The following is a 14,055-nucleotide window of genomic DNA, read 5'->3' on the forward strand; positions in this document are numbered from 1 at the left end:
AGCAAGGGATGGATCCTGAAAGAGTGAGATGGAGGTCAGTATTTTCTTAATATAATTGCTAATTAATTATTATTTAATGTTTTCACATTCTAAACAAAATATAGCCCCATATTTTCTGAGGCAGTGTGCACAAAAGGAGAATTACACACCATGCTACTGAATATAGAAGGGATGCACTTTTCCTGCTCCAAAGTATTGTCTCCCTCACTGATTTCTTCATCAGCTCTTGCAGCTGAAGTCTGATAATGCTCACTACTGCAGGAAATCCATACAGACATATGGCAAAAACTATGCAAATTGGTGGGTAGTTTTATCAGAAAATAAAAATTTATTAGAAAAATTGGATGTGGTGATCATACTATTTTTTACTGATATTTGTGAAGACTAAGATGACTGAAGAGCGAGGATATGTGATGCAGGATCCTTCAGGCATGTCACCATACCTTGAAACACACTGCATCAAAAAAGATCAAAGTGAATCCTGATCCTATCTCGTTCAGACTTGAAGATAAAATTGAACATTTAAGCTCACAGATCATGACTTTCCCATCCCAATAGATGTGATTACAGCAGGGTCACTGAAAGCAGAGCAATGTAAAACTACTATCTGAAGCTTAAGCCAAACCCAGATGCTTTAGTTAATGGTTATTGTTACGGCAGGGATGAAAAATGAGCAGAAATTGTTGAAAAAGCTTAGTTAAAAAAAAACCCCTTAAAAATATGAAACTATTTAAATTGAAAAGCTGAATTTCAAAGAAAAAAAATTTAAAGCAGTTTTTGAAAATATTTCTGATGAAAACCTTTGTTTTCTTTTTAAATAGCCTTCCTTCCTTCCTTCCTTCCTTCCTTCCTTCCTTCCTTCCTTCCTTCCTTCCTTCCTTCCTTCCTTCCTTCCTTCCTTCCTTCCTTCCTTCCTTCCTTCCTTCCTTCCTTCCTTCCTTCCTTCCTTCCTTCCTTCCTTCCTTCCTTCCTTCCTTCCTTCCTCCCTCCCTCCCTCCCTCCCTCCCTCCCTCCCTCCCTCCCTCCCATAATTTTCTAATTAGAAATGAATGGGCTTATTTCATTAAAGGTACAATCAGAAAATGTCAAACATTCATGCTGAAATGTCAGGAAGGGCCATGAAGGTCCTGATGGGCTTCTGTGTCCACGTCCATCTTCCCTCTTGCATCCCCAGGACCTATTCCTTTTGCCCATGGCTCACATCAGCTCCTTGATCTCATCAGCCCCTGCCCCGGCAATGCTGATCCTGCTGCAAGATGATCTCTGGCTGCCCACAGCCCTGCCCTTCTGGCCCACTAACAATAAGCAGGAATACAAGTGACAAGCGTTGTCCTAAAAAAGGTGGGCAACCATCAGCAAGAAAAAGCAGATTTTGCTGTAAATCAATCAGTCATGCAAACTGCATGGTAATAGTCTGTGTACCCATGTGTATATTTATTTGAGAATCGAATGGACATGGAAAGGAAAAGGTAGCTAGAGGAATAAGGAAAAGGCATACTAGAGGAATTCAGACTGTATATGCATTTTTCTTTTATTCTCCTTGCCTTTTTCTGACAAATATACATGAATATGAGTAATATTAGCTCTTGTCACACTTCCCTTGAAGCAAATGAGATGCTGTCCTAGCACTGTTGTTTCCATCCTGTGTTGACTCATGCAGTGCAGACACTTTATCCTGCCCGTGTCTCTGCTGTAAGGCCACAGATCATGTTATCACATTACAAATATAGCATATTAGTACATCTGGAAGGCTAGTCACGCTGCAGGGTTCAGACAGATCTGGCTGGCCATGAGCTGTGCTATGCTATAAACAACCTCAGTGTCCCACGTTGAATAACTGCACAGCACACTCAGGAGCTCTGGACACTTGTGTTCTTTAGTAGTAGGTAAGTGACAGTTTTGCTGATTATTGTGTTTCCTCAGATGCGTGGGGTCAAGGTGGAAAATGGCAGGGAAAGTGAGAAGTAGCTATCAGGTTGCTCTGGTTTGGCTGCGGATCTTTGAAAACTAATGTATATGGGAAAAGCAGTTGAAACAGAGAGCAGTATGTTTGGTGGGTATCTTTAAAGAGAGTGAGATACACCCCCTGCATAGTTCCTGTAAATAGATTTACGCTTGTGACAAATCCAAACTTTATAATTTAGGAAACCTTTCAAGTTCTACTCTGTGACTCAGTTATAATAAACCATTGCTATTTCATCTCAAGGACATATGCTGGTGTGAGAATGATTTTCAAGAAAAAAAAATGGTTTGGGAGGTCAGTCATTTATCTTTGCTGTCTGTCAGAATTTACAGTGGAATTTAAAAAGAGTTATAGAACTTCGGTTTCTGAAGGCTACTTACAGTTAATCTAACTGGCATAGGAAATACAGCCCGCTACATCTTTTGAGAACACAGCCTATCATTTAAAGTCAAATATTGTCATTATTGCTGTTGTTGCTATCACAAGCATTCATGTGCTATCATTGACATATTATTTTCTGTAGGTTAAGAGGTACTGACCAGCTCTCTTCCTCTGAACAGCAGTTAATTGAGCACAGTTTCAAGGATCATGGATGGATGATAATGCTCATTAAGCAAAGAGGTAGATCATACCAAAGAGTTTCACCCACTTGGCTCTCCTCAGATAGAAGGTAAAAGTGGAGAATTATTCCAAAGATGTCCAGCTGTCAATGTCACCTGCGTCTCCTCTCCACAGACGAGGGAAAGACTAAAGAGACAGTTGGGGTGAGGGAACTGATAAAATACAGATGCTACCTATGACTGAGTGGTGGGGTTTAGGCCATTAGAGCTAAAATAAGTTGACTGCGGGAGTAGTTGAAAGCAGTATCATCTCTAGCTTATCTATATAAACTACCATCTTAAATCACAAAATTTAACATTTTTGCAATTGGTTATGACTGTTTTACTCTTTATACAGGTAATGATCTTGTCTCTGACACTGGAAATAGGACTGCTGTAGGTCAGACATAGTTTTTTGTTTTCCTTCTCTAGTAGAGGCAGGCGACAGGACTGAATTCTTAGATCAGTACATTTAAAAAGCCCCCACCCAGGGAGAAAAAGAAAATTATATATTTTGAGGGTTTTTAATTAGTGTCAGTTAGGACAGAGAGTCTAAAATAACATTTATGATGTTGTCATTCACAGAGATAGTGTCAGAGGCTGTACCCTCCAAGGGTACATGAAAGGTAAGAAAAAGTAGCCTCAATTCTCAGGAATTGTTCATGAACCTTAAGACAAATATGAAGCCTTATTTGTCTTATTTGTCTTATAAAAACACTGTGTTAAAAACCACAATGGATGTGAAACAAGCTTTAGAAACCTGAGAGTGTAATGGTATGGTCAAATTAAGATAATCTAATAGTATATGAAAGCCTCAGTGTTTTGTTCAGTGACAAAGAATGCAAATTTATTTGCCATGGGTCTATGTATGAGAAGTTAAGGGGGATCTCTCTAATCAGTTCTTAAAACATGTTTTCAGTTTCCCAGGATTCTGTTGTATACAGTCCAAGACAATTTTTTACACCTGCTGGCTACAGCTACATGCATAGATTCAACACCTTCACCAATACATAATACACTTTTGAGCTGTTTTTCCTTTGATAAGAAACAACCTCAAAATACATGCCCATTTCAAATACATCATCCCTCTCTCAGTCTTAAGCGAATTAGACCTCTCCTCAGCAATATCCAGAAAAAAAAAAAGAAAAAGAATGGATTTTTGTCAGAGACATCAGTCCAGTGTTTCATTAGCTTCATTGTCAATGGAAGAATAATTAGTCAGCTCACTGAAGTGCTAGGGGAATACATCTGTAATAAATCCCCTTGCATATGTAACATCTATCATGCTTGATGGCAAACATATTAGTGTTACAAGAGTTGAGAAAGTATAAGGAATATTGTAATTCAGCTGCTAATTAATCCATAATTAAAGACCTAATTAATGAATAACCCTGTGAAAAATTGTCTAAAAATCAAGATGCGAAGACTGCAGTGATAAAGAGGACTCTTGTTTGTGAGACTGTTTAATTTACATCTAAAATAGGAACTGATTAATGAAAACTGTCAGTAAAGCATTATGCTGCAGTACTGGACAAAAAGAAATATGCACATAAAAATATGTGGAAACCAAGTTCAGCTCTTGCATATCTGTTTTTAATTTTATAGTGTTCATAGTTATTTTTACCTGAGTTATAATGAGTAGGTTAATAAAAAGATATGTTTTGTCTTAGCTGGAGAGTGTAAACAATGCAAACATTATTTATTTGTGTATGAAAGAGGCTAATGTCAGATCCTATTCATAAATGTCTCTTCCACGAAGTAGCTAAAGAAGAAAACTAAAAAAAGACCTTAATTCATCAAAGCATTCATGATTAAGCTCCATGATACAGAAAGACACTAATTTCGGAAATTAACTACACTGAAAGTTGGACTAATTAATAGCTTGAAAGTGTCAGTGTCTGTGTTTGTTTATGTAGGAGCCAGCTGGCTGAGACTGTACTCTTGAGAGAGCAGGAAGGAACATTTCAAACTCCCAAAACACCTGGGCTCATGTCCAGGTGTCAGGACTGCCTTCTCCAGCCCTGCAGCAGATTGTCCCTTTCCTCTTGTATTTATTCTGCGCTGTAGCTACATTTATTGGATCTCTGGGGACCCAGGCCTTCAGGGGGACACCCACTGTGATCCATCACATTGCCCTGCCCACATATTCCCCAGGACCCAGCAATCACATGCACGCATGCATATGTGCTCTGAAACACAGTCTATATTGGATCCCAGACCTCAAACTCTCACTGTCAAATCTGCACTTTTGGCAAGACTGGTGACAGCTAAACAAACCAGATTAGCAGGAAGGATAATTCCCTGCTGGTGTAGAACAATAAGAGATTGTTACTAGAAGCAAAGCAAGGTAGGGAAGAGCAAGTTCCCACTTTGCAGTCCTCTCCCACTCCTCAAGCATCACAGAGAAGCACTACCCCACTTACAAGCTGTGCTCAGTTAGCAAAATATAGTTGTATAGGGTGAACATTGCCACAATTTCTGTTGCTCTTTCAATCACAGCATGTTCCTCTAATTTAATCTTTTCCTGATAACATAAAAAAATGTGTTCTGTTGCTATCCAAATGTCAGGTTTCCTCTGAATTATTTAAAAACTTGAGAGATAAATGACTTGATGATTCCAAAGCACAGTGTGAGTGAGCTTATTTCCTAAGAAATTATTTGCAGCATTGGTAGGAAATATTTCACTCATATTTTCCCCCATGTAATCCTGCCAGTAATACTCATTAGAGTGCAGCAGATCTCCCACAGTGATTATCTGAAATAAAAAAGGCCCAAGTGAGCCAGGTTGTTAAGCAAATTGAAGAAACCAAAACATTAATAATTTAATAACTCACGTAAAACAGCAGAGGAAAGTATACACAGAGCTGTGCTTTAGGACAGCCACGTGCCATGTGAAATAAGGAGAGCTGTTAACAGAGACTAATACTGGCTGTATCTGTAGTCTCAAAACTATGTTGGACTCTTTCAGACTCAAGACTCAGGTCTTGTTCTACAGAATACTGTGCACACACAAGTTGGCCAGCATTAACACTAATCCCAGCTATGTTCAGAGAACTTGAAACTCTACTGTAATAAAGCCAATGCAATTTTTACTTATCACTGGCTGTATTCTACCCACTGCAGAGAAGACAGATAATACTGGTAAACAGGGAGGAGCTGTAGAAGAGTTTGGTACAGTTAATCTCAGCAGACCACAGAGTCATCATATCTAAGAATACTTCTCTTGTGCTCCACTACTTTTCTTTTTAAAGAAGACCTTGCCTTGTCTTTATTTTTTTTTTTGTTTGTTTTGGTGTTTTTTTTTTTAGTATGCTTCTCAAGGTATTTATGAATTGATTGATCTATCTCAGATGCTGAGATAAGAGCAGAAAGGCTGAAAACTGTTCTTTCAATGAAGTTGCTGATTTGAAAAGCACTTTTTATCTGTGGAAGGCCTTCCATCCAGAATACAGTGTTGATTTTAGCTCATATATCCTTAAACATTTTTTTGAAGATTGGGTAGTCCGTGGCACCTGGTGGTGCAAGAAGTGCTGGTGATGGAGATGAAACTCCTTCAGCATTAAACACCAGGAGCTCCCAAAAGGTGTCCTAATTTTGAAACTTAGTTGCCTTCAGTGGTCCTCCATACTCAGGTTGGTGACACTTCTAGAGGTATTGAAAATCATAAATTTCCCCCATTATTTCCCCCTTAAGCCAAGAAGGAAAAAAAAGTAAAAAGAAAAAGGAAAAATCCCAGTCATCAAATGCCTGCTCAGGGTTCAGAGGTAAAGTGGAAACAAACACAAGTGGTCCCGAGATCACTGCACCTATCAAGGATGGCTGTGGTAGCATCTGTGGCAGACCTGCAAACAAGAGTTGGAGATACCAATAGCTGAAGGGAGCAAGGGCATTTAGGGCACAGCACTAAACCTCTCCAGTTTTACTGAAGAGTTGACATATGAAGTATGTGTATATTTGTAACAACAACATGAATAACAATAAATAAAAAATAATACAGACCATGGACATTACAAGGAAGTTATCTTCTTTTCCAACCTATATATTTTCAACTCCTTGCTGAAGAGAGTCTGTTTCATGGCTTCTGAGTACTCCTACTATTTAAAAAAGAATCCTACTATTTAAAAAAGAATCTCTGAAATAGATGCTAGAGACCAGTCTGCCTACTTTTAGGTGAATTTATACAATAAAATAAAATAAATGATAATATAAATGATAAAATAAAAAAAAATCCATGCAGATACTTAGGCAGATGCTTTTACTAGCAATAATATTTGGTATTATTATTATATCACTTAAATAAAAACATATGATGAGTATCATCCCTAATATTGTAGTATTTTGCCAGTTAATCCTCCAAACGCTTAAGAGCGTCCAAATGCTCCAAATGCTCAGTATCATTATACACATGAGGACTGTGTTTGATTTTAATAGCCCTATATCTAAATACATTTAAATGAATAAAGATTAAGGAAAGGTGTTCTCTTTTTTATAAGAACAGAAATTGCACATAAGTGTCTGGAAAGGCAGATTTCTGCTCTATGTGTGTAGGGATGGCTCACAGCAATAGGGCACCCAAACCCAAATGCTGGCAGAAAAAGAATGCTCTTACAGACAAGTGCTCCTTCTCACCTCAGCTCGCCCGGAGAAGTGGCAGATTATTAAATTCACTTGATAAGAAAATGGGACTTGGTGTTGAGATGGGGCCTGCAATAGGAAGAGTCAGAGAGAATTTCTTTGTAGGGGAGGGGCGAGGGGCTTGGTAATGTGTTCTAGTGAAGGCACAGAACCCTGGAATGATGACATTCAGAATATTTTGCAGGCTATTGTATCTTGAACTGATAGTACATCCCTGGGGACAGAAAGAATTGTGGTTTATAATGTAGAAGGAAAATTCTAGTTACAGAGATTCCTGTGTAATTTCCTTATTGATAAAAACAGGGACAAGGTTGACATAACCTGCTGGTTGAGGAAGAGATGCAAAGGCCATGGTGTTCAAAGGGACTTTTTTATTCCCCCTCCTCCTAAAAACAGCCTAAAGAGTAGGAAGGAGTGAAGCCAAAAAAATAAATTTTTCCTCTGCCATTAATACAAGTTTCTCTGGTTGCAAACTCTCATATCACCTTGCCAAGTACTGCAATGCTTATTAGAAAAAAAGTGCTATTTTTAAATTTTTGAGATGATTTTATTTATTTATTTATTTATTATATTACCTAAAAGTATTTCCTTAAATTAACGTGTAGCTGCTTCTGAAGGGAAAGTCTTAGAGTAGCTAAAAAAAAAAAAAAAAAAAAAAAAAAAAAAAAAAAAATTCCTGAATGGCCTGCTCTGTTTCTGAGCTAATCATTACAAAGAAGACAAGATCAGTTTGACTTCTCGGTATGTTGCCTTTTGAGGATATTGATTAAGGTCTTGCAGATAACCTCTTGGGAGGTGTAAATGGCTAGGGATAAGATTATTTGCTTCCACAGATATGCCCAGAGAACTAGTTTCTCCATATATAATTCTGTTGTAAATGACATTGCCTTCTTTTTGTGTTCCTGAATCCCTTTTCCCCTGCAAAGTGTTGTATGTTAATTATCATATGTTACTGAATAGCCTTGTTTTGTGGCCTATCTCACTAATAACTCAAAAGACTGATAAATATTAGAACCATGCTTCATCTAAGAAAGGTGTGCTGATGATCTGCAGCATGATTTAGACATAGATGTTATTTAAGTCAAGATGACTTTAAGTGGCAAACTCAGTGTAGTTATGAAGTAAGATCTTGCAAATGCAGGTCATGACTGCTTTTGTGGACAGGACTTGTCCTTAATGAAAGCAAGGGTGCCTGTTTCTTGGGTAAGAAATAGTTTTTTGCTTTTCACTTACTGCCATATGATTGGGTGAGGTAATCCTCACAAGTATGACAAAAGCTTGTCCTTAATGATCGTGTGTAAGTATGGGATGAGAAAGAAGCAGTGCTGAATTAAAAAATGATGGGTAAATTGGAAGAGGAGGGGTGCTGCTGGGTGTACAGAACCATATGACTGCTTTGAGGAGAGCAGTCAGACAAAGTGACCTCTAGAGGTCCTGTCTAACTTCACTGTGGTTTCTGAGAATGAACAAAATGATAACAGTGATTCCCTGCGAATAGCCTAAGTATGGGGGGAAAAATAGCTGTGTTCCTAGTTGAAGCTAAGAAGTTAAAAAGAAGGGTATGATTGAGATTTTTCTCTATCCAAATGCAGTTTACCACCTGTGAATAATAGATGATAGTTTTAAGTTTTCCTCTACAAGCCTAATCTGATGTTGGAAGAAAGAAACTACTGTGTATGAATTTGAATATGTATTTTTAGAAATCAAAATCATTATTAGTAGTTGCTTCTTCTGTGATAAATTCTTGCTATGCATAAGTAGGTATCCTGAATAATCTATAGTTAGTATCAGTTAATCATAGCTTTAGCCAGTTTTCCTTCCTGGGCAATATCTCATCATTAGGAAAATGGCGGTGTCTGAATTTTGGCAAATACATATTCTGCCATCATGCTTGATACTTTATGCCCATTTTCTAGACAAGGATATAGGATAAAGCAACAGCCCTGTGAAGATTGCTAGGTGACCTTTTCAGAGCTGTAGATGTCAAAAAGCATTTCACATTTGTCCTGATACATATTTCTAAAGCCTTAGTCACCCTGTAATCTGATCAGGATTTGTGGCTTTGCTCCTTCTGAAGAGATTAATTCTGAGGTGTTATGATAGACAGGTCTCATCTCCCACCCAAGTTTGTCCTCTGCTTGGTTTTACCATAGAAGAAAACCCCACAATGCCTTGCCGCTTAGTGCAACATGTGGGTAAAAGCTAAATGTGGATAAAAGCAATATGTGGATAAAATGAACTTTTCCAACCTAGTGTTTAATAAATCAGTGTCTCAATAAAGAATGGTTGACTTAACCTGAGAGACAGGAAGGTGAGAAACGAGTCAAGGAAAAGGAGTGCTTTCACAGTCTATTCAGACTCTCTGTTGATTAAGGCCATCTAGTTCCAACAGAGGTCAAGTGTCCAGTTGCAACTTCACTGTCTCACAACAATTCAGCTTCTGCAACAGCCTTTCTACCAAAACACACTTCTATGAATTGGTCTATTAAAATGAATTAGACCCTGCAGAGTGACTGCTGGTCTGCAGTTACTGTGAGGGGTGAAGTCCTTGTCACTGGCTTTCTTTCTCCTGTAAGAAGAGGTGAACATTTTATTTTATGAGGTAAACAGTTCCTGTAAATTAGTAGTGAATATGTTTTAGAAGGATGAACCTTCCCACAGAGAATAAGGTCGCTGTTTTAATTACACTGTTTTAATGGGGTTTTGACTCAGCTGCTATCAGCTGTTAGTTTCAGATAGGTTAGGAACTATTTTTGCCTCATTTCAAGTGCTAGCAAAGATAAACAAGCAATAGGTGCAGCTTTATGAACAACAAAGATAACATTTTATATAAACATCCTAACATACAGAAGACTATGTAAATAGAATGATACTGGTCTCTGACCAGTTTTGAGCCAATACTTGTTGGTATTTGAGAGGGCCCTTTTTACTGAGATGGCTTATAATGTGAGAAGGTAGGTACCTTTGCTCTGGATGTACCTATGCATAGTTCTTTTTAGTCCATGCCGTGCATTTTCCAGAGGACATGAAGGTGTTTTCCTGGCTCAGAATAAATTATTCTTTTGTATGCTATGTACTACAGAGGGATGTGAACGGGGTGAAAGAGAAAAGGTAGGTGAAAGGGGGTGAAAGAGAAAAGGGACAGTTGCAAAGTTGCAAGGGAAATATACAGAGAGGAGAATAATTTCCCCTTTGTCCTCAATATTATAACAGATAAGGACAGATAATAAATAGCTCCAGCTGAAGGACACAATGCTTCGAAAAAATGATCACAGTAGCATCTGAGGAAAAATTATAGACATGAGCTTGAAAACGCATAGGAAGGGGAGGATTGCTCTTTAACTGATAAGTAGATGGTCAAGAAGGGTTTTCTTCTACTGTTTATTTTTTTCCCCCTAAGCTTATAAACAGTATAATAAATGTGTCCTCTAATAAAACCTCACAGAAAGTTTAAATAACTGACTTTCCTCTGTTGGTAATCTAGCTACAGTTTATGAGAGCCAGTATATTGTGATGATTGTATCCCCACTAGTGACTCTCAGCAAGAAAGTATAGTTCCACCTCTTTTATCAAGATTTGTTTGTGTACTTGCATTAGAGATTTAGTGTGTAATTAGTTCCCTATGTTAGTACTGAACCACTGTAAGGAACACCATCTTGTAAGTCATGCTGTGTTTCACACAGAGAATGGATGGGTTGGACAGGACCTTAAAGATCATCCAGTTCCAGGACAGGGATGCCTTTCACTGGACTGGGTTGCTCAGACCCCCATCCAGCCTGCTCTTGAGCAGGGATAGGAAATCCACAGCTTCTCTGGGCAGCATGTTCCAGTGCCTCACCACACTCACAGTAAAGAGTATCTTTAGAATATCTAATCTAAACCATCTCTTTCAGTTTGAATCCATTCCCCCTTGTCTTATCATTACATGCTGTCTCCATCTTTCTTGCAGCCTTCCTTCAGGTACTGGACCGTTACAGTTACTCCAAAGTCTTCCCTCCTCCAGGCTAAATAATCCAAATTCTCCCAGTCTTTTCTCAAAAGAGAGGTTTTCCATCCCTTTAATCTTCCTGGTCGTCCTTCTCTAGACTAGCTCCAACAGGTCCATGTCTTTCCTGTGCTGAGGAACGTAGAGGAGGATGCAGCGCTCCAGGCTGGCTCCTCATGAGAGTGGAATAGAAGGGAAGAATCCTCTCCCTCAACTGCTGACCATTCCTTTTGATGCGCTCCAGGACATGTTTGGCTCTCTGGGCTGGGAGTGCCCATGGCTGGGTCATGTCCAGCCTCTCACCCACCAGTACCCCCAAATTCTTCTGGGCAGGGCTGCCCTGCATCTGCTCATCCCCAGCCTGTGTTTTAAGGGGTTGTCCTGACCCAGGTACAGCACCTCTCCCTTGGTCTCCTTGCACTTGCACTTAGTGCAGCAAGTTGCACTTGTGCCAAGTGGGAAAGTGGAAAAATAAATGGGATATTCCCATAGGCCCACTTCTCAAGCTTGTCCAGGTCCCTCGGGATGACATCCCATCTTTTAGGTGTAATAACAACACCGCTCAGCTTGGTGTCCTCTACAAATTCACTGAGAGTGCGCTTAATCCTTTTGTGTATGTCATAAGGGAAGATATTGACTAGTACTGGGGCCAATACAGACTCCTGCGGGACACCACTTGTCACTGATGTCCATCAGGACTCTGAGCTATTGACCACTACCCTCTAGACGTCGCTGTCAGGCCAATTCCTTTCCCATCAAACAATCCACCTGCTGAATCCATGTCAAATTAGAGAGAAAGACATTGTGGGAGTCTGTGTCAGAGGCTTTACAGAAGTCCAGATAAATGATATCTGTCGCCTTTCCCTTGTCCACTGCTGTGATCCCTCCATCACAGAAGGCCACTGGGTTGGTCAGGCAAGAGTTGCCCTTAGTGAAGCCCTGCTGGCTATCCCAAATCATTTTCCTCGTCTCTCTGTGCCTCAGCATAGCTAGTAGGATGATCTGTTCCAGGACCTTCCCAGGCACAGAGGTGAAGCTGACAGTTTGGTAATGCCCAAGGTTCTCCTTTCTAACTTTTTAAAAGATGGATGCAGTGTTTCCCTTTTCCCCTCACCAGGGACTTCCCTTGACTTCCATGACTCTGGATATCAGGGAGATTGGCTTGTCAACTACATCAGCCAGTTCCCTCAGAACTCTGATATGCATTCATCAGGCTCCAAAAACTTACGCATATTCAGGTTTCTCAGATGATCGTGAAACTGATCTTGTGGGAGGGAGTTTTCTCTTCCAGTCCACATTCTGCAGTACACCCAGTCAAGAAGGGTTGGAAAAGAGGTTGCCATTAAAGAATGAGTAACTAAGCTTTCTCTTTGTCCATTGTTACCAGTTTTACAGCATTTTATATCAGAAGAGGTTTATATTCTTTGAGCTTCTTTTTCTGGCTGACATCAGTTCCTAACTGCGTGCAACCTGATACACTGATACCAAGCCTCTGACTATTGGAATGTGTTCCCATATCTGTTGTGGTTTAGGAATTCCTAATTCCCCAATTTAGTGTTCCTCCTCAAAACACACCAGACAACGCGCTGCTTTCTCACTGTGCCTGCCTTCCCCTGTAGCAGGACCGAGAGAAGAATGGAGGCATAAAAAAGTAAAGATCATAGGTTGAGATAAGAATGATTTAGTGGAAAAAACAATGAAATAAAAAAAATAAACAGTAACAACAATACTAATAACAATGTACAGGACAGGTGAATGATTCACGTGTGATTGCTCATTATGACCTGGCGTTATCTGACTGTGCACTCCAGTAAAGTGAAAAAGGCAGGTGTGACTAGCTTACCATGTGCTGAGGTGAAGAACCTCAGGGTCCTGGCCACGACTCTTCTGGCTGCTGCATAGTCAACCTTGTTGACTGGCCAGAATAAAGACATGTTAGTAAGTGGGGACCATGATGTGTTCTCCAAACCTTCCCTCTGTCTCCTGCCTTCGGTGAATTTTTTTGTGTGTTGTGGGGCTGGTCTTTTGATGGCTTTCGCAGATAAGCAGATACTTATGGGAACGCAGGAATTTCACAAATTCCATTGAAACAGGATAGCTTGAGGTCATAAAGATCAATACACAACAACTCCAGATGAAGTGCTTTTGCATGATTTAAAATGAATAAATTCTTTATGAGCATTCATTTTAATATTAGTCACAGATATTATTAAAAATGCAAAGCCTTTAAAGCTAATTTTGTCAGTGTTACTTAATCAAACCAGTATTTTTTTTGCAACTCTGTCTTTATCTTGAAAAGGAAAAAATGTAAGGAAAATTCAATGTGTAGCTGTTGCCATGGATTTTATGTAGAAATGAATTTTATGCTACATTGTATGCTACATTGATGTATGCTACATTGATTACTGCCAGCACAAAACCCTTGATAAATTGGACAAGATGGAAATCATACTATGTTAATATTTCTTATGACTTCAGGTCTTTTCCCCAGACAATTTTCATGAAACCTGATAGTTTGGAGCTTTATTTTTCTCATTATTCCTTTTTCTGAAGAATTGGTTTGTTTTTGCAGGAGAAGCTTAATGTCAACAATATGGGGCATCAGGTGATAATATTTGACTTTTCTGTCATAAGAGGACTGTGGGAAACTCGAGTTAAGAAGAGCAAAGAACGTCAGAGGAAGGAGAAAGAAAGATTAGAACAAAGTGCATTGGAGAAGTAAGACAACTTTTGTGTTATTAATTTTAACCAAATCTGTTCTTAGTATCCTTTATACTATCCTTTAGTATATGGCACTAATATTGCCATATACGAAATAAAAGAAATAGAAATATATGTAACAAATATGATAAATATACTAAAAATAATTGTTG

At 39.1% G+C, this 14,055-nt stretch overlaps 1 protein-coding gene across 3 annotated transcripts in view; it reads left to right on the forward strand.

The window, feature by feature from the left end:
* Positions 1-1,757: 1,757 nt before the first annotated feature.
* LRRC2 (leucine rich repeat containing 2) overlaps positions 1,758-14,055 on the forward strand; it is a 77,570-nt gene continuing 65,272 nt past the window's right edge. The window contains exons 1-3 of one of the 3 annotated variants that reach the window (XM_063180649.1): positions 1,758-1,886; positions 2,487-2,633; positions 13,755-13,900. In XM_063180649.1, coding sequence (XP_063036719.1) covers positions 13,776-13,900 — 125 coding nt within the window. In that variant the 5' untranslated portion in view covers positions 1,758-1,886; positions 2,487-2,633; positions 13,755-13,775. The remainder of the gene's footprint in view (positions 1,887-2,486; positions 2,634-13,754; positions 13,901-14,055) is intronic. The other 2 variants (XM_063180651.1, XM_063180650.1) reach the window with 2 other exon arrangements.

The sequence above is a fragment of the Melospiza melodia genome, chromosome Z (genome assembly GCF_035770615.1).
Source record: "Melospiza melodia melodia isolate bMelMel2 chromosome Z, bMelMel2.pri, whole genome shotgun sequence".
In the NCBI taxonomy this organism is placed as follows: domain Eukaryota; kingdom Metazoa; phylum Chordata; class Aves; order Passeriformes; family Passerellidae; genus Melospiza; species Melospiza melodia.